Source organism: Mauremys reevesii, linkage group 5, assembly GCF_016161935.1.
Source record: "Mauremys reevesii isolate NIE-2019 linkage group 5, ASM1616193v1, whole genome shotgun sequence".
NCBI lineage: Eukaryota > Metazoa > Chordata > Testudines > Geoemydidae > Mauremys > Mauremys reevesii.
This window is the reverse complement of record NC_052627.1, coordinates 66,651,943-66,674,777: the sequence shown is the minus strand read 5'-3', so window position 1 is coordinate 66,674,777 and position 22,835 is coordinate 66,651,943. Positions and strand designations below refer to the sequence as shown.

Sequence of the window (22,835 nt, the reverse complement as noted above, 5' to 3'; positions counted from 1 at the left end):
TTCACCTAATACAAGTGCTGCAATCTCTTTATCATGAAAGTTGAACTTACAAATGTAGAATTATGTACAAAAAAACTTCATACAAAAATAAAAAAAAATGTAAAATTTTAGAGCCTGCAAGTCCACTCAATCTTACTTCCTGTTCAGCCAATCGCTCAGACAAAAAAGTCTGTTTACATTTGCAGAAAATAAATGCTGCCCACTTCTTGTTTAAAACCTCACCTGAAAGTGAGAACAGGTGTTTGCATGGCATTGTTGTAGCCGGCGTCTCAAGATACTTACGTGCCAGATACGCTAAAGATTCATATGTCCCTTCATGCTTCAACCACCATTCCAGGGGACATGCATCCATGCTGATGATGAGTTCTGCTAGATAACAATCCAAAGCGGTGCAGACCGACACATGTTCATTTTCATCATCTGAGTCAGATGTCACCGGCACAAGGTTGATTTTCTTTTTTGGTGGTTCAGGTTCTGTAGTTTCCACATCAGAGTGTTGCTTTTCTAAGACTTCTGAAAGCATGCTCCACACCCCGTCCCTCTCAGATTTTTAAAGTCACTTCAGATTCTTAAACCTTGGGTCAAGTGTTGTAGCTATCTTTAGAAATCTCACATTGGTACCTTCTCCATGTTTTGTCAAAACTGCAGTGAAGGTGTTCTTAAAATGAACAAACATTTGTTGGATCATCATCTGAGACTGCTATAACATGACATATATGGCAGAATGCAGGTAAAACAGAGGAGAGGACATACAATTCTCTCCCAAGGAGTTGAGCCACAAATTTAATTAACGCATTATTTTTTTAAATGAGCATCACCACCATGGAGGCATGTCCTCTGGAATGGTGGCCGAAGCATGAAAGGGCATATGAGTATTTAGCATATCTGGCACGTGAATACCTACAAAAGTGCCATGCAAATGCCTGTTCTCACTTTCTGGTGAGACTGTAAATAAGAGGGTAGCATTATCTCCTATAAATGTAAACAAACTTGTTTCTCTTAGCGATTGGCTGAACAAAAAGTAAGACTGTGTGAATTTGTAAGCTCTAAAGTTTTATATTGTATTGTTTTTTAGTTCAGTTATGTAACAAAAAAAATCTGTATTTGTAAGTTGCACTTTTACGACAAGATTGCACTACAGTACTTGTATGAGGTGAACTGAAAAATACAATTTCTTTTGTTTATCATGTTTACAGTGCAAATATTTGTAATAAAAATATACACTCTGATTTCAATTTCAACATAGAATACAATATATATGAAAATGAAGAAAAACATTGAAAATATTTAATAAATTTCAACTGATATTCTATTAACAGTGTGATTAAAACTGCAATTAATTGACAGCCCCACTAATGGCTCAGATAGCTCCTCAGTCAGCTCCTTGAGTATTCTAGAATGTATTTCAAAAGGCCCTGGTGACTTGAAGACATCTAAATTGCACTGCTACAGACTAGGGACCGAATGGCCAGGCAACAGTTCTTCAGAAAAGAACCTAGGGGTTACAGTGGATGAGAAGCTGGATATGAGTCAACAGAGTGCCCTTGTTGCCAAGGCGGCTAATGGCATTTTGGGTTGTATAAGTAGGGGCATTGCCAGCAGATCGAGGGATGTGATCATTCCCCTCTATTTGACATTGGTGAGGCCTCATCTGGAGTACTGTGTCCAGTTTTGGGCCTCACACTACAAGAAGGATGTGGAAAAATTGGAAAGAGTCCAGTGGAGGGCAACAAAAATGATTAGGGGGCTGGAGCACATGACTTATGAGGAGAGGCTGACGGAACTGGGATTGTTTAATCTGCAGAAGAGAAGAATGAGGGGGGATTTGATAGCTGCTTTCAACCATCTGAAAGGGAGTTCCAAAGAGGATGGATCTAGACTGTTCTCAGTGGTACCACATGACAGGACAAGGAGAAATGGTCTCAAGTTACAGTGGGGGAGGTTTAGGTTGGATATTAGGAAAAATGTTTTCACAAGGAGGCTGGTGAAACACTGGAATAGGTTACCTAGGGAGGTGGTGGAATCCTCTTCCTTAGAGGTTTTTAAGATCAGGCTTGACAAAGCCCTGGCTGGGATGATTTATTTGGGAATTGGTCCTGCTTTGAGCAGGAGGTTGGACTAGATGACCTCCTGAGGTCCCTTCCAACCCTGATATTCTATGATTCTATGAACTTGTCTAAGTAATTTTTAACTTGTTCTTTCCATATTTTAGCCTCTGATCCTACCTCCTTTTCACTTGTGTTCACTATATTAGATGTCCGATTTCACCAAAAAGCTTAGTAGCAAATAGAAACAAAAATGTTGTTCAGCACTTCTGCCTTTTCCACATTTTCTGTTATTGTTTTTCTCCTCTCATTGAGTAATGGGCCTACCATGTTCTTGGTCTTCCTCTTGCCTCTAATGTATTTGTTGAATGTTTTCTTGTTACCCCTTTTGTCTCTAGATAGTTTAACTGCATTTTGTGCCTTGGTCTTTCAAATTTTGTCCCTACATGCTTGCATTGTTTGTTTATATTTATCCTTGGTAAGTTGACCTAGTTTCCATTTTTTGTAGGACTCTTTTTTAGTTTCAGATCATTGAATATCTCCTGGTTAAGCCAGGGTGGTCTCTTGCCACACTTCCTAACTTTCCTGCGCAATGGGATAGTTTGCTCTTGTGTCCTTAATAATGTCTCGTTGAAAACTGCCAACTCTCTTGAACTGTTTTTCCCCTTAAACTTGCTCCCCTTGGGATCTTACCTACCTACTGCCTTCTTGAAATCCATTATCTTCTCTGTGCTGTTTTCCCTCCTACCATTTCTTAGAATCATGAACTATCATTTCATGATTCATTTCTTGTTTCTGTTTCACTCTTGAATTTGTCAAATAACATTTTAACTTTAAATAAGATCTACCACTGATGTTAAAATAAGAGACTAAGAAAAACCTAAGCAAGAGCCATCTTTTACCTTTAACTTACTATCGGAGGATAGGTCTACACTAGCGCAGTAAATCGATCTAAGTTATGCAACTTCAGTTACATGAATAACTGAACTGAACTTGACGTAGTTAGATCCACTTACTGCGGTGGCTACACTGCACTGTGTCGACGGGAAAGCATCTCCCGTTGACTTCCCTTACGCTTCTCGTGGAGGTGGAGTACACAAATTGATGGGAGCATGCTCTCCCATCAATTTAGCATGTCTTCACCAGACCCGCTAAATCAGGGGTGGCCAACCTGTGGCTCCAGAGCCACATGCTGCTCTTCAGAAGTTAATATGCGACTCCTTGTATGGGCACCGACTCCAGGGCTGGAGCTACAGGCGCCAACTTTCCAATGTGCTGGGGGGTGCTCACTGCTCAACCCCAGGCTCTGCCACAGGCCCTGCCCCCACTCCACCCCTTCCCACCCTCTCCCCTCAGCCTGCCGTGCCCTTGCTCCTCCCCTTTCCCCCCAACCTCCTAGAACCTCCTGCATGCCACGAAACAGCTGATCGGGAGGTGCGGGGAGGTGCTGATCGGCAGGGCTGCCAGTGGGTGCGAGGCGCTGGGAGCAGGGTGGAGGAGCTGATGCGGGGCTGCTGATGTATTACTGTGGCTCTTTGACAATGTACATTGGTAAACTCTGGCTCCCTCTCAGGTTCAGGTTGGCCACCCCTGCGCTAAATCAACACTCGCTGCATTGACTGCAGCAGTGCCAATCTACCGGTAAGTGTAGACATGCCCTGAGTTTACCAGAGGAAATTTAGGAAGGCGAATGAAGTCTCACATTTGCATGCAGGAAACAGTCTATGAACAAGTGTACAAAATGTACCTGTTTTACTAGTTTCTTCAATCCACCAGCAATGCAAGCCTACAGGTGTTCGGTTTCCACACATTACAGGAAAATAAACTGATCCTTTTTTGGTTCACTTAATTACCAAGTCTGACCTTTAAAGGAGCATGTTCTCACAAAAAGATTTTTCTAAACCAGGCAAATGCTCTTTAACAAAGCCTAAAACACAAGTAATTCTTATAAAGAATTTTTAATAAAGGGATCTCCTGCTCATCACCATCTCTAAGTCAAAGTAAACAAGGCAGCTTAGCACAATATATATGAATAGCTAGTTAAAACTAATTTAATAGTGACTTAATACCAGCTCACACTGTTTATCCAGGCCCAAAAGATCACTACACTACAATAACTCCATTGTAGTATTTTGTACCTATTTGCAAAAACAAGTAAAACTCAGTACGTTTCTTTCAAATGGAAAATACATCATGTTCATGTAACAGCTAACGGCAAATCATGGCTATTTCAACCTTTTTCTACTTGCCAAAGCAAATCAAGGAAGAAGCTCAAACTCATTTTCCTGTTAACAGATGGACTGAGAGGACAGTCAGTTAGCATAACAATAGTATATATAGAATGGTCCTTCTGCTATTAATCTATAATTATTTGCACATGTGCATAGCATAACCACATTAGTGCAGTTGTGTATAGCTATTCTGCATTGAAACTGCAAAACCACCCGCTTTTTGAATATTTGTTCATTTAATAGATTTGCTCATTTAGTAGACTAAGTTTCCTAACATGTGATCTGAATATACTGACCATAGCACTTCCAGTCCTATTAAATGTATTACATGTAAATATCATAAGAAGCTACCTGTAAGTGGGAGCCTCTCAGGTGGTCAGTAAATCAGTCTGCAGACACAGTATAACAGGATCTATTATATTATATCTTTGGTATTTTACAACCCCCATGACCATGATACATGAGTATCTCACAATCATCAAGGTGTTTACCCTCACAAGACCTCTGTGCTATTTGCCCCATTTTACAGGCGGGGGAACTGAGGCACAGAATGACTAAGACTGCCCCAAGGTCACACAGACGCCTGCAACAGAGCAGGAATTGAATACCGAATCTTCCACTGCCTAAATTAGGGATCTAACCACTGGATTATCCTTCCAAAAGATTCAGGGCAGCCTTTTTTCATCTTAGCTTTTAAATCTTTGGGGCAGGGACTGCACATGGTGTATTTGGACAGCACTTAATGTGAGTATTAGCAGAATACAAATAAAATAGATTTTTAGCTAAAATAAACATGAGGGTGACAAAGGAATATATTTCCATTTATAGCCAGTTCCATGACACAAATGCATGTGTTGACATTCAAAAGTGCAACTCTTATTTCAGTAGATCTAGTCCGAATCAAAGCTAGACTGTCTTTTCAATATACAAGTAACTACAAACTGTAAGATCACTCACCAGGTCACATTATATAAATTACCAACCCCAACATCATTAGATTCATCTTCAAACAGCCAGGTAATCTGGAGCTGTGAAAATGAAAGCTGCATCAGACTCAGAAGCATTAAACCTGTGGATATCTGGCCTTTAACATCCCTCATACTACTACTAAGATACAGGAATTTTACTTCTCATGCCCATAAACACAAGAGGAAGCCAACACTGTCAACATCAGACTAAAATATGTCATCTCAGACAGAACTAGCATCCAAAACACACAAGGCCGCTTGCAGAGTCAGAAAGAAAAAACTCTAAACAAAAGCCTTTACCAGAAGAACTTCATTTTTAATTGAAGTTTGGCCATCCATCCTAATGTTATGTACTGAAGGTTAGAAAGATATAGACTCATAGAAACACAGGGTTGGAAGGGATCTTGAGAAGTCATCAAGTCCAGTCCCCTGCACAAGTAGTCATCAAGGTATATATGGAGAAGCTTTGCCCTTGAGGAATCAAACTTTTCCTGAATGGGCAAAAAGGAGCTGCCATGAACACGTGAGAAGAGTATTAACGAAACCTCTGTCATTTTTGATAGTGCAAGAGCTCTCCACAATGAGATTAAGAGGTCTGTACCATTGCTAGTTTGGCAGGATACAGCACAGACTTATTATGTGGCTGACAAAGCCCTCAGACAGTAACACCACAAGCCAACAATATCCAAAGAGAACTAGTTAGTAAGATGTGAAGTTACCATTTCAGAATGGGAACATGCGTGGCCTAGATTGCTGCAGGGGCTGGTAATGGAACATTTATTATGATTTGTAAAATGCAGTATGAAGCCTATCACTTCCAGGTCACTGATTCAAACTGGCTAAGACCAGTAGTGACTCCAACTGATGGCTATTCTGTGGCCAAGAAAGAGCTGATAATCTCAGCCCAATGCCCAGCAGTAAACTGTTCATTTCTGGCTGAAAGACTGAAGCGCAAGTATGTGGTGCATATAACACAGTTTTTTTCCCCTCAGGGTTTACTGTGTGTGAATGGCTAATGATCTAATGCTCAGAGCAAGAAAAAGGGGGAGTGGAGAAACAAAGGCAGAGGGTAACAAGAGTAACCGGAGACCTAAATAATACAGCTTACCAAACAGCACCTCTTATTGAGCAACCAGCATTAACTCTCCAGAATAGCTACTTCAGATCTTAAGGCAGCAGAAGCAAAAGAAGAGGGAAGGGCTGAATCTGTTGATACATAGTAAGAAAATATTATAGTGGGAGAGATAAAAGCTAAATTTTAATCTGTATTTTTCATTGTTGATTAGACTCTTTCATTGTGACATTTCTAATCTCTTTGAAGTGTGTCTGCCATGAATCAGTCATAGGTAAGATCAGCTGATTGAGTGAGTGAGATGGGCAAAGTCCTTGAGCTAAATACTGATTGATATAAATATAGAGCTAACTAGCAAGAGTCCATCCTTGAGCTGAAAAAAAGCCAGACTTAGTAAGCCACTGACAAAGTGAGAACATAGAAGCTCAGACCAAGTGGTAGTAGCTGACAGTGGACTAACGTAAAGGAAATGTTCAATAAACTAAATTTTAATATAAAGGGGGAGGTTTATTTTTGTTTGTTTTAAGACAAAACTCAGTGCAAACTAGCACTATCAGAGTGAAAACTCCAAGGTAGCCTTGCAGGTAGAACACTAGCAGCAAACTAATGAGTGTGGGGGATACCCAGTTTACTGCACTAATGGTATTCTTCAAAGCCCACTGAAATCTTTCCATTGACTTCAGTGATCTTTGGATTAGGTCCAGAGTACAGGATGTGTGAGTACTAGCCTTGGGAGCATGAACTACCCTTCCATCACAAAGGTGGGGAAACTTTCCACATCAGCATAGAAGCACATTAGTAGTGCAGAGGATCTTCTAGCTGGTGTAGCTATACTGTGAATAGAGGTCTTCACTTCGCAGTAATGGGGCTTTTCTCAAGCAGGGAACAGCCACATTTCAGAACACACACCCACACACACACCCACACACACACATGACTTTCACTAGAAAAGTTACATGATTTTAGTACAAAATCCCTTTATTTATTTAAGGGCTTGCTGATACTTACTCTACTAGACAGCAAGATTACTGTCAATCTATCATTTGTGAGAAATTACAAACTAGTGACTGGTGTTTTCTTTGCAGCACATGCAGTACTCAAGTTTTGAATGTAGGAAATCAATGTCTTGGGGAGCCTGATTTTGCACTTAAGAAAAAAGGAGAATTCTGTAATCACACAATTTCTTTCTAATATTTTTCTCTCTTTAAGGTTAAGATTCTAGCAGTAAATCCTATTATCTTTGCAAGCGCAAGAAAAAAAAATCACCTTATTTTGCAAGAGCAAAAATGTCAGACACCACAGAAACACCACAGTTATTAGGAGAAGGTCTTACTCTCTTACCTGTACGTTTTCTTCTGTAACCTGAATTTCAGCAGTGTAAACATAATCAATAAGCATTCTGAGCGTCCAGCCATCCACTTCCTTTATTCGAACTCTCTTTGCTCGACTCTCACTCATTTCACCTGCAATACAATTTTGTAGTCTGATTAATTTAGTCGCCAGAAGCTGCACTACTGACAATGAAGCTACTGTCCCTTGTTGGGGATGGTTTTAATTCTGTCACTGGAAGAATTCTCTCCCAGCAATCAAGAGCGGCCACACAGCACACCTTACAACAGCTGTTGTAAGGTGCACAGAGTAGACATAGCCTAAAGGTAGAGTAACCCAGATTATCTGAAGTTACTAAAAGGCTATCTAAGGTACTTATGTGGCTCCTATCACCATAGAATCTGTCAGTCTCTTTATCAGGGCTCCTTGCTTCTGCAACTCATTTAGGTTCTATCTTTGGATGGGGGGGGGGGGACAGACCAGGGCTAGGAAGGGTGAAGCTTCTCCATTCCTGCCTCTTCTCTTGAGTTCCTCTGTCAGAATTTAGGTTCTAGAGCAGTGGTTCTCAACCAGGGGTCCGGGGCCCCCTAGGGGGCTGTGAGCTGGTTTCAGGGGGTCCGCCAAGCAGGGCCAGCATTAGACTTGCTGGGGCTCAGGGGAGAAAGCCGAAGCCCTACCGCATGGTGCTGAAGCTCTGGGGGTCCGAGCCCTGCCACCCAGGGCTGAAGCTGAATCCTGAGCAACTTAGCTTTGCAGGGCCCCCTGTGGCAAATGGCCCTGGACAAGTGCACTGCTTGCTACCCCCTAACGGCGGCCCTGGCTTTTATATGCAGAAAAACAGTTGTTGTGGCACAGGTGGGCCATGGAGTTTATATAGCATGTTGGGGGAGGAGGTGGCTCAAAGAAAATGGTTGAGAACCCCTGATCTAGAGGAAACACAGGAAATGCCAGACTGAATCAGATCTGTGGTCCATCTAACCCAGTATCGTGTCTCTGATTGTAGCCGGTGCCAGATGTTTGAGAGAATGGTGCATGCAACCTCACGTTATGAAAAGTGGGATAATCTGTCCTCCACATTATATCTCCTCCCAATCCCTAGTAGTTAGAGATTGATGGAAACCCTAAAGTGTGTGGTTTAACATCTTTCAAAATGTTAGCAATTACAATTATAACTCTGGATGGAGAAAGAATGGAGAAAATGCCTCCATTCTTCCCTTTGGTTGTAACCAGTTAAGTGAGTGAAATTTGCAGGTCAACAGGTAGAAATGTGGATTATTAGAAGTGTAACATAAATAGGAATTAAAGATTAAATTTAGGACTTTGTCAGTGGAGAATGGCCACACAGCATACGCAGCGTGGTTGATTCTTATTGGAAGGAAACATTTGCACCTGTAGCACACAGTCTGCCAGTCCTTGAAGCAGCACTGGGTGTTGGGTTTAAAACTCCCACCACACCGATTCACTAAATAAATGGTTAGTCTGTTTACATAGAGATATTTTGAATGTGTGACATAATACTCAGCATTTAAAATACAGCTAACTTAAAGGGCTTGCATTTCTGCATTATCAACCAGATGGAAAAAATCATAAAAAAAAGTTGCTTTCACTTGAGTTTAACAGAAAACTAGGATAATTTTTTTTAATCTGATAAAAATATCAATGCTCTCTGGTAATCAGAGCCAGAAGGGCACCCAGAAGTCACCTACTAAAAGACAGGCCCAACAAAGAAAGTAACAGAACACCACTAGCCGTCACCTACAGCCCCCCAACTAAAACCTCTCCAGCGCATCAAGGATCTACAACCTATCCTGAAGGATGATCCCTCACTCTCACAGACCTTGGGAGACAGGCCAGCCCTTGCTTATATACAGCCCCCCAACCTGAAGCAAATACTCACCAGCAACCACATACCACACAACAAAAACACTAACCCAGGAACCAAACCCTGCAACAAACCCCGGTGCCAATTACGTCTGCATATCTATTCAAGGGACACCGTCATAACCACATCAGCCACACCATCAGGGGCTCATTCACCTGCACATCTACCAATGTGATATATGCCATCATGTGCCAGCAATGCCCCTCTGCAATGTACATTGGCCAAACTGGACAGTCTCTACACAAAAGAATAAATGGACACAAATCTGACATCAGGAATTATAACATTCAAAAACCAGTAGGAGAACACTTCAATCTCCCTGGTCACTCAATAACAGATTTAAAAGTGGAAGTTCTTCACCAAAAAAACCTTAAAAAACAGACTTCAATGAGAAACTGCAGAACTGGAATTAATTTGAAAGTTGGACACCATCAAATTAGGCCTGAATAGAGACTGGGAATAGAGGGTCACTACAGAAACTAAATCAATTTGTTAGTCTCTAAGGTGCCACAAGTACTCCTCGTTGTTTTTACAAAAGCTAATTTCCCCTGGCTAAATTCTCACATCTTCTTGTCAACTGTTTGAAATGGGCCACCTTGTTTACACTGGCCTCTAACACTACAAAAGTGATTTCCACTCCTTGTCAACTGTTGAGAATTGCCTACTTCCAACTTAACTGAATTGGCTCGTTAGCACGGACCTCCCACTTGGTAAGGCAACTCCCATCTTTTCATATGCTGTGTATTTATACCTCCCTACTGTGTGTTCCACTCCATGCATCTGATGAAGTGGGTTTTAGCCCACAAAAGCTTATGCCCAAATAAATGTGTTAGTCTCTAAAGCGCCACAAGGACTCCTTGTTGTTTTCACTGGTAATCTGTGTATCAACCATAAATGAACACTTAAGAATTAATAATTGGAGAATTATTTAAATGTCATTTCTATGTTGCACTACGTGGGTATTCACAATGGTGAGCTGGAGCCAGTTCCCACCGGTTCGCGGGAACCGGTTGTTAAATTTAGAAGCCCGTTTAGAACTGGTTGTCCCGCTAGGGACAACTGGTTCGAAAAGGGCTTTTAAATTTAACAAAAGCTCTAGCAGCTCCCTGCCCTTCCCCCAGCCCCAGCTCACCTCACTCCGCCTCTGCCTCCTCTTCTGAATGCTCCTCCAGCTTCTCCTCCTCCTCCCCAGCTTCCCGCGAATCAGCTGTTCGCGCGGAAAGCCTGGGAGGGCTGAGAAGGAAGCAGCGGCTTCCCCTAGGTGAGCTGGGGCAAGGGGGTGGGGGCGCAAGCGGGAGGAGGGCTCCAGGCGCCGCACGGCTCCGGCCTGACCTCCTGCCCGGCTCCGGCTGCGACCTCGCGTGGGCGGCATGGCTCCTGCCCAGCCCCCGGGTCCGGCCGCGACCTTGGCCGGGCTGCATGGCTCCTGCCCGGCCCCCAGGTCCGGCCGCGACATCGGCCAGGCGGTGCGGCTCCTGCCCGGCCCCCGGGCCTGGCCCCGACCTCCAGGCAGCGCGGTAAGGGGGCAGGGAGGGTGTGTTGGATAGAGGGCAGGGGAGTTGGGGGGTGGATTAGTGTGTCGGGGCAGTACAGGGAACAGGGGGATTGAACGGGGGCAAGGTTCCTGGGGTGGGCAGTCAGGAAGGAGCAGGGGTTGGATGGGGCGGTGGGGGGCAGTCAGGGGTAGGGATACCAGAGACAGTCCGGGAACAGAGCGAAGGGGTGGTTGGATGGGGCAGGGGTCATCAGGAATGAAAGAAGGGGTTGGATGGGGTGACAGGGGCAGTCAGGGGACAGGGAAGCGGGTTGGATGGGGCAGGGGTCCCGGGGGGGGGGGGGGGGGCTGTCAAGGAACGTGGGGGATTGGATGGGGCAGGAGTCCCGGGGAGGGGCATACCCCCTCGTGGGGTGAGGAGGAGGGAACCGGTTGTTAATATTTTGGCAGCTCATCACTGGGTATTCAGCAAAAAATGTGGGGTGAAGGAGAGAAGAAAGCACAGAACGGAAGACGAGTCAGTCCTAGCAGAAAGAAAACGTTAACAGATTTCAGTCAATTCCATATCATAAGCAAATCCGGTCTATACTAAATTTACAGTTTAATCTCAGTGAAGTGATCCCTGTTTCCCAATACACAGTTGTATATACAACTAGAACTTCTGATCCTAATTTGAAACTTAGTTGTCAAAATTTTATTTTTACTCTTTACCTGCATGCCCCATATCAGGAATGTAACTGAAGTTGTAAGATGCATATCACAGTGATTGTTTCTGATGTCCCATGTCATCAACAAAAAATAAGGAAACATTAAGGACCAAAGTATATCGCAGGGTGGGAGGAAAGAGCCAAGCAATTTTAAAATAAAATTATAAAATACACATTTAATAATAATTTTTGTTTTGACAGCATCTTCCATGAGAGGGTTTCAAAGTAATTTACAACCTGTGAAGAAGTAAATCTTCAACATTCAAAATCCACTGGGAGGCATTAAGGATCTAAACCTACGTTAGACCTACAAACCCTCTAACATGCCTGCTGTAACAATAAAACAGCAACTTATTAGCGTGGAGTGAGAAGAGGCAGAATCCAGCCTGCACAGAAAAGTTATGCCAACAATGAACAGCATCTCTGTCACTCAGTTATCCAAAGAACACCAAAATATGCACTCCAGCTGCCAAAGCCACTGAAAGCGTTCATGTTTAACAGCTTACAACACTATGGGACTGAGGAATTTACTTAGGGGAAAGAAGAGATGTTAAAGGGACATCATCTACTTAAAGTCCAGAAAAAAGTGATTTAACCTACTGTTACACAGGATTATTACTATTGAAAAGGTTAGAGAATCTCTTTCTCCTTTACTTTGAACATGTGACAGCAATTTACATAGTCATTTTCTACTGTTTCCCCTGTTTGTGTGCATCTTTCACAAAGAAAAAGGAAGAGAAAAATAAAATAAATAAAACAAGAGAGAAATACCAAGCATTGTCAGGAGGACTTAGAGAATCACCCAAACCTACTTTTAACTCCCTTTATACAGAGACACTGGATTTCAAGTTGACAGTTCCCTTTAAAGTTAGAACAAACTAACATAAAAGATACAAGGTTCCTATAATTTTAATGTCTTATTAATATATAAATAAAGCATAGCAAAACAAAACTTTTTTGCCTGTGCACTTCAGCATAGTCTGATAATAGTTAAAGGTAACAAGTGTTAAAAATATTTAGTACCTGTAAACATGGCATGGAAGTAAGGGCTGCAAGCGGCTAGCACGACTCTATGAGCTGCAATTTCCATGTCTTCAGCTACTATCGTCACATCACACAACAAGTTTTGACTGTTTGAAGAAAAAAAAATATCAGAGGAAGAGTAGTTTTACATAAGAAAAACCATAGTAGAAAAGCACATAACATCTACCTTATGGTAAACATGACTTTTTACCCAACAAAAACAACATTGATAAACCAAAATTTTTAACTCTGTTTCAAAAAACACACAGCTGTATACTTACAGCTGGTGCTTGGGTTCATGCAGCTTCCTAGGCGCAAACTAATTAATTCTGCTTTCTTGCTTGGATAAAAGACTTGTATGCCAAATACAGAACAACTTATATCAGCCTGTCAGAGTTTGAGGCTACATACTCTGGAGGAATCCTCTTTCTATGCCATGTATCAATATGGACAAATACTAAAAGGTTACGATTCACTCCCATGTAGATCAGGGCTATGAGCTTCCTAGTCAGTGATGAGCCCAAACTTCAGAGTGGTTTTCTTTGTTGTATTACTTTGCAAGTTCATGCCTTGTTTACTATTCAAAATCACCATAAAGTCTTCTTTGTTATTACTACTTTTCAAGTAGATTTCATCACCAAAAATCTCTGAACCACGAAAAATAGCTTCGGTTTTTCTAGGATGAAACATAGCATGCCTGAATTTCCAACTTCTTTAGTTGGTAGTGTTGTTGTAGCTACGTTGGTCCCAGGACAAGAGAAAGACAAGGTGGAAGGGGGGATGGTAAAGATTTCTTTCAGGATGCAGGACTCATCCAGTATGGCTTGTAATTGTTTGACGATATCTTGTATGGACTGCAGTATGGTGTGGTAGCTGAGAACTAGGAGTGTGCGGTCGGTAGATTTTTTTCCTGCATTCAAGCAGATTCTTCCAGGATATTTGGATGGACCATTTCACGATGCAATCTACTTCTCCAATGGAGTGTCCTTGTTTGGTGAAGGCAGTTTTAAGTGGGTGAAGTGTGTATCCCACAATTTCTCTTAAAAGAACCACCACGCATCCATTAAACTCTCTAGAACACTCCCCCACAAGCATCAACCACCTGGACACCACAATCAGCTTCAACAAAGAAACCCTACAGCAACTATATACAAGAAACTCACGGATCACCACACTCACTTTCATTTCTAGTACCCACCCCAAACACAACAAGAAATCTGTTATCCACTCACACACCACAGAATATGCTCCAAGAAGAAAGTCCAGGATACACACTTAAAATTGCCTTCACCAAACCAGGACACTCCATCAGAGAAGTACATTGCATGATGGAAATGGCCATCCAAATACCCCAAGAAAATCTGCTTCAATAAAGGAAAAAACCCACCAACTACACACTCCTAACTATCACTTACCACTCCACACTGGAATCTGTGTGGGGTATCACCAAACAATTGCAATCCATACTTTATGGCAAGCCAGCACAACATGCGGCCTGGGTGCCGCATGCGGCCCGCGCGGGCTCATTGTGCGGCCCACGTAGGGTGAGTAGGCAAGCAGCGGGTGAGGGAGGGGGGCTGAAGAGGCGGGCGGGCAGTGGTGTGCAATGAGGAGGCGAGCGAGGAGTCAGTGGCTGACCTGTGCTACTAATCTGGTCTGGCTCCCATCCCCTCTCCAAGGGTTGCAGCTGTCTGGTGGTGCCTGCCTTCCACGCCTTCCTCAGTCACACCTCATTCATTCAACAGGGCAATTGATTACAAAGTTGGGGGAAGAGCTTGTTCTACTTCTAGCAAAAAGACATTTTTCTTTTACCTTAATTATACTACCTTAGGGGCCCACTATAACATATTACCAAGGTTCAATACCACTGTTTCGGTGGGGCAGCGCTGGGGAAGGAGGGTTTGTTTCCATGGGGCGGGTGGTGCTGGAGGGGGAGGGGTGTTGTGTTTTGGGGGCCTTGGCGGCACTGGGGGGGGGGGGTCGACCCTCAGCTGTTTTCTTTGGAGTAATATGGCCCTCACCGCTTTACGAGTTGTGCAGGCCTGCTTTATGGGGACCACATCCTGAAAGAAATCTTTCCCAGATCCCCTCTTATGGCCTCAAACCACCCCCCACCACACCCAACCTCTCTAAGCTCACGATGAGAAGCAAGCTCCCCACAGACCAGGCCACACCAAATCAAATGACAGCAGATCCTGCTATGACAGATGCAAAGTCTATAGACATATCTCCACTGCTAAGTGGATCAATACCCTCCAACACCTTCCAATATCCATACGTCCTATCAATGCCTATCACAACATACAGAGTACCTCATCCAGTGCATTAAATGCCCCAACGATGACATGGGTGAAGCCAGACAATTACTATATTCTCGATAGAACTCAAACAGAAAAACGATAAACAAAAAAAACACCCTGTCACTATGGGCAAACTCTTTAAAAAATGATCACTCAATATCTACCTCTCAGTACTTGACCTCAAAGGAAACCTGCACAACACCTTCAAATGACAAACCTGGGAACTTAAATTCATAACTTTGCTAGAGACTTAGGGCTTCTCTACACTAGAAAATTAAGTTGACTTAAGTTAAGTTGACGTACAATCACCACAGTAATTAAAATGGTGGTTCACGTCCATACTCGCTCCTTCCGTCAGTGGTGCACACATGCTCACTAGGAGCACTTCCACTGACTGAAGTGAGGCACTGTGTGACACAGAGCTAGAGCCTGGCAGCCCTGGGTATTTTTTCATCCCCCAGCGACAGAAGTTTTGCTGACGTAAGTGCTAGTGTAGACATTGCCTCAATAGACCCACTGGTTTCATGGCTCATTACAATAATTTGTAACCTACTAACCCTCCTTTGTCCTGTGACTGCAGAGGTGTTAATTGTCACTTCATCTTGAATGGTCTCTTGCAATGTGTTAATTTCTTATGCTTAATCTGTTCCACCTGTAGAAGCAGCAAAGAATCCTGTGGCACCTTATAGACTAACAGACGTTTTGCAGCATGAGCTTTCGTGGGTGAATACCCACTTCTTCGGATTCACAATGAGAAGCAAGCTCCCCACAGACCAGGCCACACCAAATCAAATGACAGCAGATCCTGCTATGACAGATGCAAAGTCTGTAGACATATCTCCACTGCTAAGTGGATCAATACCCTCCAATACCCTTCTTCCGAAGAAGTGGGTATTCACCCACGAAAGCTCATGCTGCAAAACGTCTGTTAGTCTATAAGGTGCCACAGGATTCTTTGCTGCTTCTACAGAACTAGACTAACACAGCTACCCCTCTGATACTGTTCCACCTGGTATTTAGCTGTGACACTCTGATTACCTTTCCCACATCTGAAGAGCTCGGTGTAGCTTAAAAAGCTTGTTTCTTTCACCAACAGAAGTTGGTCCAATAAAAGATATTACCTCACCCACCTTGTAACTTTTCTAGATCCATTTGTATTTCTCTCCTGAGTGTTTACAGTACACTGTTTCCTCCCTCTTCTTTCAGAGAGAAATTCTTCATTAACTTTTTCATTTAAAACCTGGCTTCATCCAGATCTTTGTAGCACACTCACTAGATACTTCTGTCCAGTCTGATCCATTGCAATTTACCATTATTCTTCATGGTCAAATCTCTCAAGATATAAGTTAAATATCTGGCTATTCTCAGCATTTCTGATAGGCTGGAGTGATCAGTTCCATACTTTACCTACTGCTGCCATCAATGGCGAGCTCCAGTCTCTCCCTGGCCTAGAGCAATATTTTGGCTCCAAGACAACAGAATGCAGCAGACAGTAGTCAGAAAAAAAGACAGCCATGTTTGTTTTGGGTATGGGAATGTGGAGTTCTAAGGGCCAATGCATACCAGGGCAGAGGGAATTACAAGAAGGTGTGAAGATAGAACCACATTTGCATAGGACAACTTCAGAGAGCTCAATAGCTATATTCTGTGCTGATAAATTCTCTCAGCTTCAGATTTTAGCCCAGGATATGGCTGTTACTTCATAAATTGGATTTATCAATAAATCATTTAAATTAATCACCATGCCCAGAGGACACTCAGTGCTCAGAAGGAGCTGGAGAATACATGTAAATTTGTTATTAATAAGAGCTGGCACAGCAAGTCGCTAACAAAGGGTCCTCCCGCATCGTACCCATTTTTTGGTAAGAGCTGCTAACGCTTATCCTTGGAGTTATAGAACAGTGGGCCTTACACTTTGGTACCAAGAAAAAGAATCATTGAAGCTTTAAATATAGCCCCCATGTACACAGAGGCAAGCTGAACTTAAGTTCTTCAGCAAGGCCTGTGGGTTTCCACAGCAGTGCAGCAGACTAGAATTCTGCCTGCTCAGGACAATTAAAATGGAAGTTTGTAGTAAATTAAATATGAAAGAAGTAATACAATCAGAACGGTATCCCGTTTCATTACATTTTAAATATTCACTTTTACACTGCCATTACATTTGTTTTCAACATGCTGCAGATTTTGCATTAACACATAATTTAACACCTACATTGTGCTAGCTGCCACAAGGAGTAAGGGATAAGGTAGATTTTTTGGCAGTTTAATAGGAAACAACTGGGGTTTGGGGGACCTGAGAGATGGTTTGGTATGTGGAATAAGTACAGTAGCTGAATGCATCTGCTTCTCAGCAATTAAATAGTCAAAATGTGTCAATCTTTAGGTTTCAGAATTAACTACCTACAAGTAGAGAGACCACTGGGGCAATTTACCCTTTGTAGAACTATTATTTCAGAATGTGTACAGACATCAGTGCATTGGTTATTTTCAGCTTATCTTTTCGAAGTTCACATCATGATCACAAAGACTAGAAACTTAAATAAATAAATAAATAAAATGAAAGAGTACACTGAAGCAATTCTGTGACAAGCTACTCAGTTGCAGAATCAGACATCTACAAAGGGGCTCTGGCAGTAACATAGTTTGGTACATATAAGAAACTAGTCTAGATTTTGTAATATTAACCATTTTCCAATTAGAATTCTTTTGAAAGTCCTTGTTTATCAGCTATTAAACAAACTTCTCTTACTCATGCTTTGGGAAGCATGAGTAAGAGAAGTTCCATCACGATAAAAACAGATTATTATGAGGCATAAAGAGAGGGACTAAATGGACAATTTTCAGTTTTTTGGGGGGGCGGGGAACTTACATCTGCATAGCAGATCCACAAAATCCATAAAAGATCCACACCCCTGAAAGATGTAGCTATGCCATCCTAACCCCCCAGTGTAAATAGTGGTAGGTCAACAGAACAATTCTTCAACCTAGCTACGGCCTCTTAAGGATATGAATTAAGAACCCCTTCCCTTCAGTGTAAGTAGGGTCTATCAGGAAGCACTGCTGCAGCTGTACTGCTGTAGTGTTTTCAGTGAAGACATACCGTTGGTGTGTAAGAATTAGTAGATGGGTGTCCCAGTGATCAACACTAGCGTCAATGTTAAGCATAGTTGACATCTACTTAGAGGAGATTATGATTTATGAAGTGGTAAGATTTACCAAGGACAAAATTATTCAGATTAGTCAAGAACTGTAAGGATTGTGAAAACCTTTAATAAGATATAACAAAACTGGTAAATGGGTAACTTGATAGCAGCCAAGATTCAATGGTAGGCAAGTGAAAGGTTATACACATTGGAAAGAATTTAAGTGTTCGTGCTGAGGGATTCTGACCTTACAGAAAATGTCTACTGAAACGCAAATATCCCAAAAGATATTTGCTTAGATTGCTGCCCACATGAAAGAAAGTGAGCTGGGAGGCAGTATTAAAAAAATACTCAATAATACACAAAATAGCTATTTAAAGATACTGCCTTATTTTGAACAATATAATCTATTTTAGTCAACTCATTCTCAAAGCTGATACACAAGACCACAGGAGGACACTAACAGAAGTCAGAGGTATAAAGAAGGTTTCCATAGAAAGATTACAATGTTTAGGATAATTTCATTTGGAAAGACAAGCAAGGGAAAGCTAGAGGTATAGTAAACAATAATGAATACTTTCAAAGAGGATCAAATGCCTATTAAATAGTTCCCATAATATGAAAACAGATCTTAAGTTAAAAGGCAACAAATTTAAAACCAAAGGAAATTCATTATGCAACAATCAAATTAAGATGCATTAATATGGAGTTTTTAATACTTTCTATTAGAGTTTAGAGGAAACAGTCAAATAAATCTAATTAAACCAATTGCTCTGAAGTCAAGCTTAAAATAATTCAGATTATTTCAAATCCAAAAGGAATGCAAATACAAATATCATGTGACTTGACAAGGTCCTAATATTTTGACTAAGTTTTACTCAAACTGAAGCCACCTTTCAGTATCATCAGTAAACATTTGTGGCAGCTACGCTACTAAATGCAACTATAGTTGAGGTTTGCTTGGGACCATTCCCATTTAAGCTTCTCAATTGTTTATAAATACAAAACAAAAAAACTGCTTGTACTCTCTCAACAGCAATCCTAACTTTAATAAATCCCAGAAATTGAAGTATATTTTTAAAATAATAATCCAGGGCCTTCAACAATGAACTCTGCTGGGAAGTAACCGCACTTTGTCTGCAATGCAACAGCAAAACTGAAACTGGGTTTGTTACTTCTGGGCATGATACAACCTACGATTCATTCTTAGACATGACCTCTAATTCTACACTCTCTCTCATCTCCAAAAAATCACTCACTTGACCCTGCTGCTCTGCCACATTCCTTGAGATTGTGAATCTGGTTACCATAATCCTTGGAGGAGCAAGAAATGTGGTAGGGTGTAGCGTGACAGCCATTCAGTTTGGTCAGCAGTGTAAGGATGGACAGGAACACTCAGGCCTGGTCTACACTAAGCGTTTAAACCGGTTTTAGGAGCGTAAAACCGATTTAACGCCACACCCGTCCACACTGAGAGGCCCTTTATATCGATATAAAGGGCTCTTTAAATCGATTTCTGTACTCCTCCCTAACGAGAGGAGTAGCGCTAATATCGGTATTACCATATCGGATTAGGGTTAGTGTGGCCGCAGATCGACGGTATTGGCCTCCGGGTGGTATCCCACAGTGCACCACTGAACGCTCTGGACAGCAATCTGAACTCGGATGCAGTGGCCAGGTAGACAGGAAAAGCCCCGCGAACTTTTGAATATTTCCTGTTTGCCCAGCGTGGAGCTCCGATCAGCACGGGTGGCAATGCAGTTAAAAATCAAAATAAAGAAAGAGCTCCAGCATGGACCATGCAGATGTGATTGCTGTAAGGGCAGGCAAATCTGTTCTATCAGCGCTCCGTTACAGAAGACGAAATTCAAAATCATTTTTAAAAAATCTCCAGACAGACGCCATAGCAGGGATTCAGCGCACTGCTGCGTGACAAGCGTAACGGAAAGCCAAAGAATCAAATGGACGCTCATGGACTGGAGGACTCAAGCTATCCCACAGTTCCTGTAGTCTCCGAAAAGCATTTGCATTCTTGGCTGAGCTCCAAATGCTTCTAGGGTCAAACACAGTGTCCGCGGTGGGTCAGGGCATAGCTCGGCAATTTACGCACCCCCCCACCCACCCCCAGAAGTGAAAGGGAAAACAATCCTCTCTTGACTCTTTTACATGTCACCCTATCTTTACTGAATGCTGCAGATAGACGCGATGCTGCAGCACTCAACACCAACAACCTTGCTCCCCACCCCCCCCCGCCATGGGTGGCTGATGGTACAATATGGCTGATATCCATCGTCATCATCAGCCTATTGGCACATGGGGCAGTGCAAAAGGCCTGGTAACCATGCCGACTAGCATCAGTTAGGTCGATCAAGGGCGTCTGCTCCTAATTTTTCCTGGTAGATGGTGCAGTATGGCTGGTAACCGTCTTCATCATAGCAAAAGGGGTCTGAGCTCCATCAGCCCCCACCCTTCATGTGTAAAGAAAAGATTCAGTTGCCCCTGGACTAGCAGCGGGATGCTGGGCTCCTCTCCTCCACACTGCTTAATGTCCTGTCTGGACTATCATAGCAGCTGTAGGCTGCCTTCCACTCGTTTCTCACTAACAAGTCACTGTATCTTATTCCTGCATTCTTTATTACTTCATCACACAAGTGGGGGGACAATGCTACGGTAGCCCAGGAAGGCTGGGGGAAGAATGGAATCAACAGGTGGGGTTGTTGCAGGAGCACCCCCTGTGAATAGCATACAGCTCATAATTTCTGCGGGATCTGACACCGAGCAGCTGTGCTCTCTGGTTCTATGATACAGTGGTTCTCTAGTACACTTGCCCATATTCTAGGCAGGACTGATTCTATTTTTAGATACCAAAAAGGAGGGATTGACTCAGGGAGTCATTCCCAATTTTGTTTTTGCGCCTGGCTGATCTCAGCCAGGGGCACTTATGACAGCAGCAAATGGTGCAGTGCAAAAGGACTGGTAACCATGATCATCTTATTACCAATTTATGGTATGGTAGATGGTACAGTATGGCTGGTAACCATCTCTGCTATCATGCAAAAGCAAAAGCATGCTGATGTGTAGCGCTGCTGAATCGCCTCTGTCAGCGGCATCTAGTACACATACGGTGACAGTCACAAAATGCAAAACAGGCTCCATGATTGCCATGCTATGGCATCTGCCAGGGCAATCCAGGGAAAAAAAGGCACGAAATGCTTGTCTGCCGTTGCTTTCCCAGAGGAAGGACTGACTGACGACATTTACCCAGAACCACCCACGACAATGATTTTTGCCCCATCAGGCACTGGGATCTCAACCCGGAAATTCCAAGGGGCGGGGGAGGCTGCGGGAACTATGGCATAGCTACGGAATAGCTACCCACAGTGCAACGCTCCAGAAATCGACGCTAGCCTCGGACCGTGGACGCAGACCACCGATTTAATGTGTTTAGTGTGGCCGCGCGCACTCGATTTTATACAATCTGTTTTGCTAAACCGGTTTATGTAAATTCGGAATAATCCCGTAGTGTAGACGTACCCTCAGAAGGGCATAGCTTACTCTCAGGCTATGTATAAAGTCTTTAACTATACAGTCAGCGTGATGTAGATTGCAATCTCCATGTTTGTCCAGAGTGGCACAAACTGTCAACGTTCAATAAATAAGTATAGCCACAGTGTCAGCAGCAGCAAGAAGACATAGCCACCTGCAACAAGTGAAGATCATATATAGAGGCAAACTTTACTAAGAGATACAGATTATTGTTTTATGCCAAAAGAGGTTAATATTTTTAGGTAAGGTAGGGAGAAAAAGGTAGGGTATATGAAGTTTAAAATCTCAGGCTTTGTCTACACTAGGGAAATTCTGCAAAAATTTTGCATCATTGTCAACACCTATTCAGCTGAACCTGTTGTAAGACCAGCTATAAACAGTTTTGAGTACCACATCACCTAATTCTCTTACTAAATAGTCTAATTGACATGATACTAAGAACAGTATCAACACAGGGCTTCCAGTGTTGCAATGGTGGGAAACTTGACAAAAACCTTTTCCTAGGGCATAAGAGGCCTATGTGAAAAGTGACCTCTTTACTGAACCTATTTGAAATACACTGTGCAACAGACAGTGTCACTGAAACACAAACAAAATCCTTCATACCCCATAAGCAGGTTTGGAAGGATTAGATTTTTATCAGTAAATGTTGGTAAGCATCCATTTCGCCGTACACACCCAAATTGACAAATGAATATCTCCATCAATAATAACTGAAATTTACAGATAGGCAAAGTAAAAAAAATACTGCTTGATATCTTTAAATCAAATTCAAATAATTACTTTGTATATTTTGATGTGATGTTAACAATTTGTTTTAATTATTATAAACTAACTTTCGAATATCAATATCTACTGTCATTAATTATTGTCTGACTCCCATAATTTCATGCAACTGTGAAAATGTATATATAGAAAAATAAAAAATGCTTAAAATCCATAATGTTGTGCAACTTTAAAAATGTATATCCAGAAAAAGAGAAAAATGCTTAGATATCAGTGTTTATTTTTGTAGAAATTATTAAAAAAACAACACTGAATTCTTCCAAGCCAACAAATAAGCAATAGCTCCGGCTAGCTTGTCACGGGTGATA

At 42.3% G+C, this 22,835-nt stretch overlaps 1 protein-coding gene across 4 annotated transcripts in view; it reads right to left on the bottom strand.

Annotated features, from left to right (window-relative positions):
- The window catches only part of KLHL2 (kelch like family member 2), a 114,386-nt gene that overhangs the window by 79,838 nt on the left and 11,713 nt on the right, over nucleotides 1-22,835 (bottom strand). For all 4 annotated transcript variants that reach the window (XM_039541332.1, XM_039541329.1, XM_039541330.1 and 1 more), the window contains exons 3-4: nucleotides 12,753-12,859; nucleotides 7,658-7,779 (exon numbers count right to left, since the gene is read on the bottom strand). In XM_039541332.1, coding sequence (XP_039397266.1) covers nucleotides 7,658-7,779; nucleotides 12,753-12,859 — 229 coding nt within the window. The remainder of the gene's footprint in view (nucleotides 1-7,657; nucleotides 7,780-12,752; nucleotides 12,860-22,835) is intronic.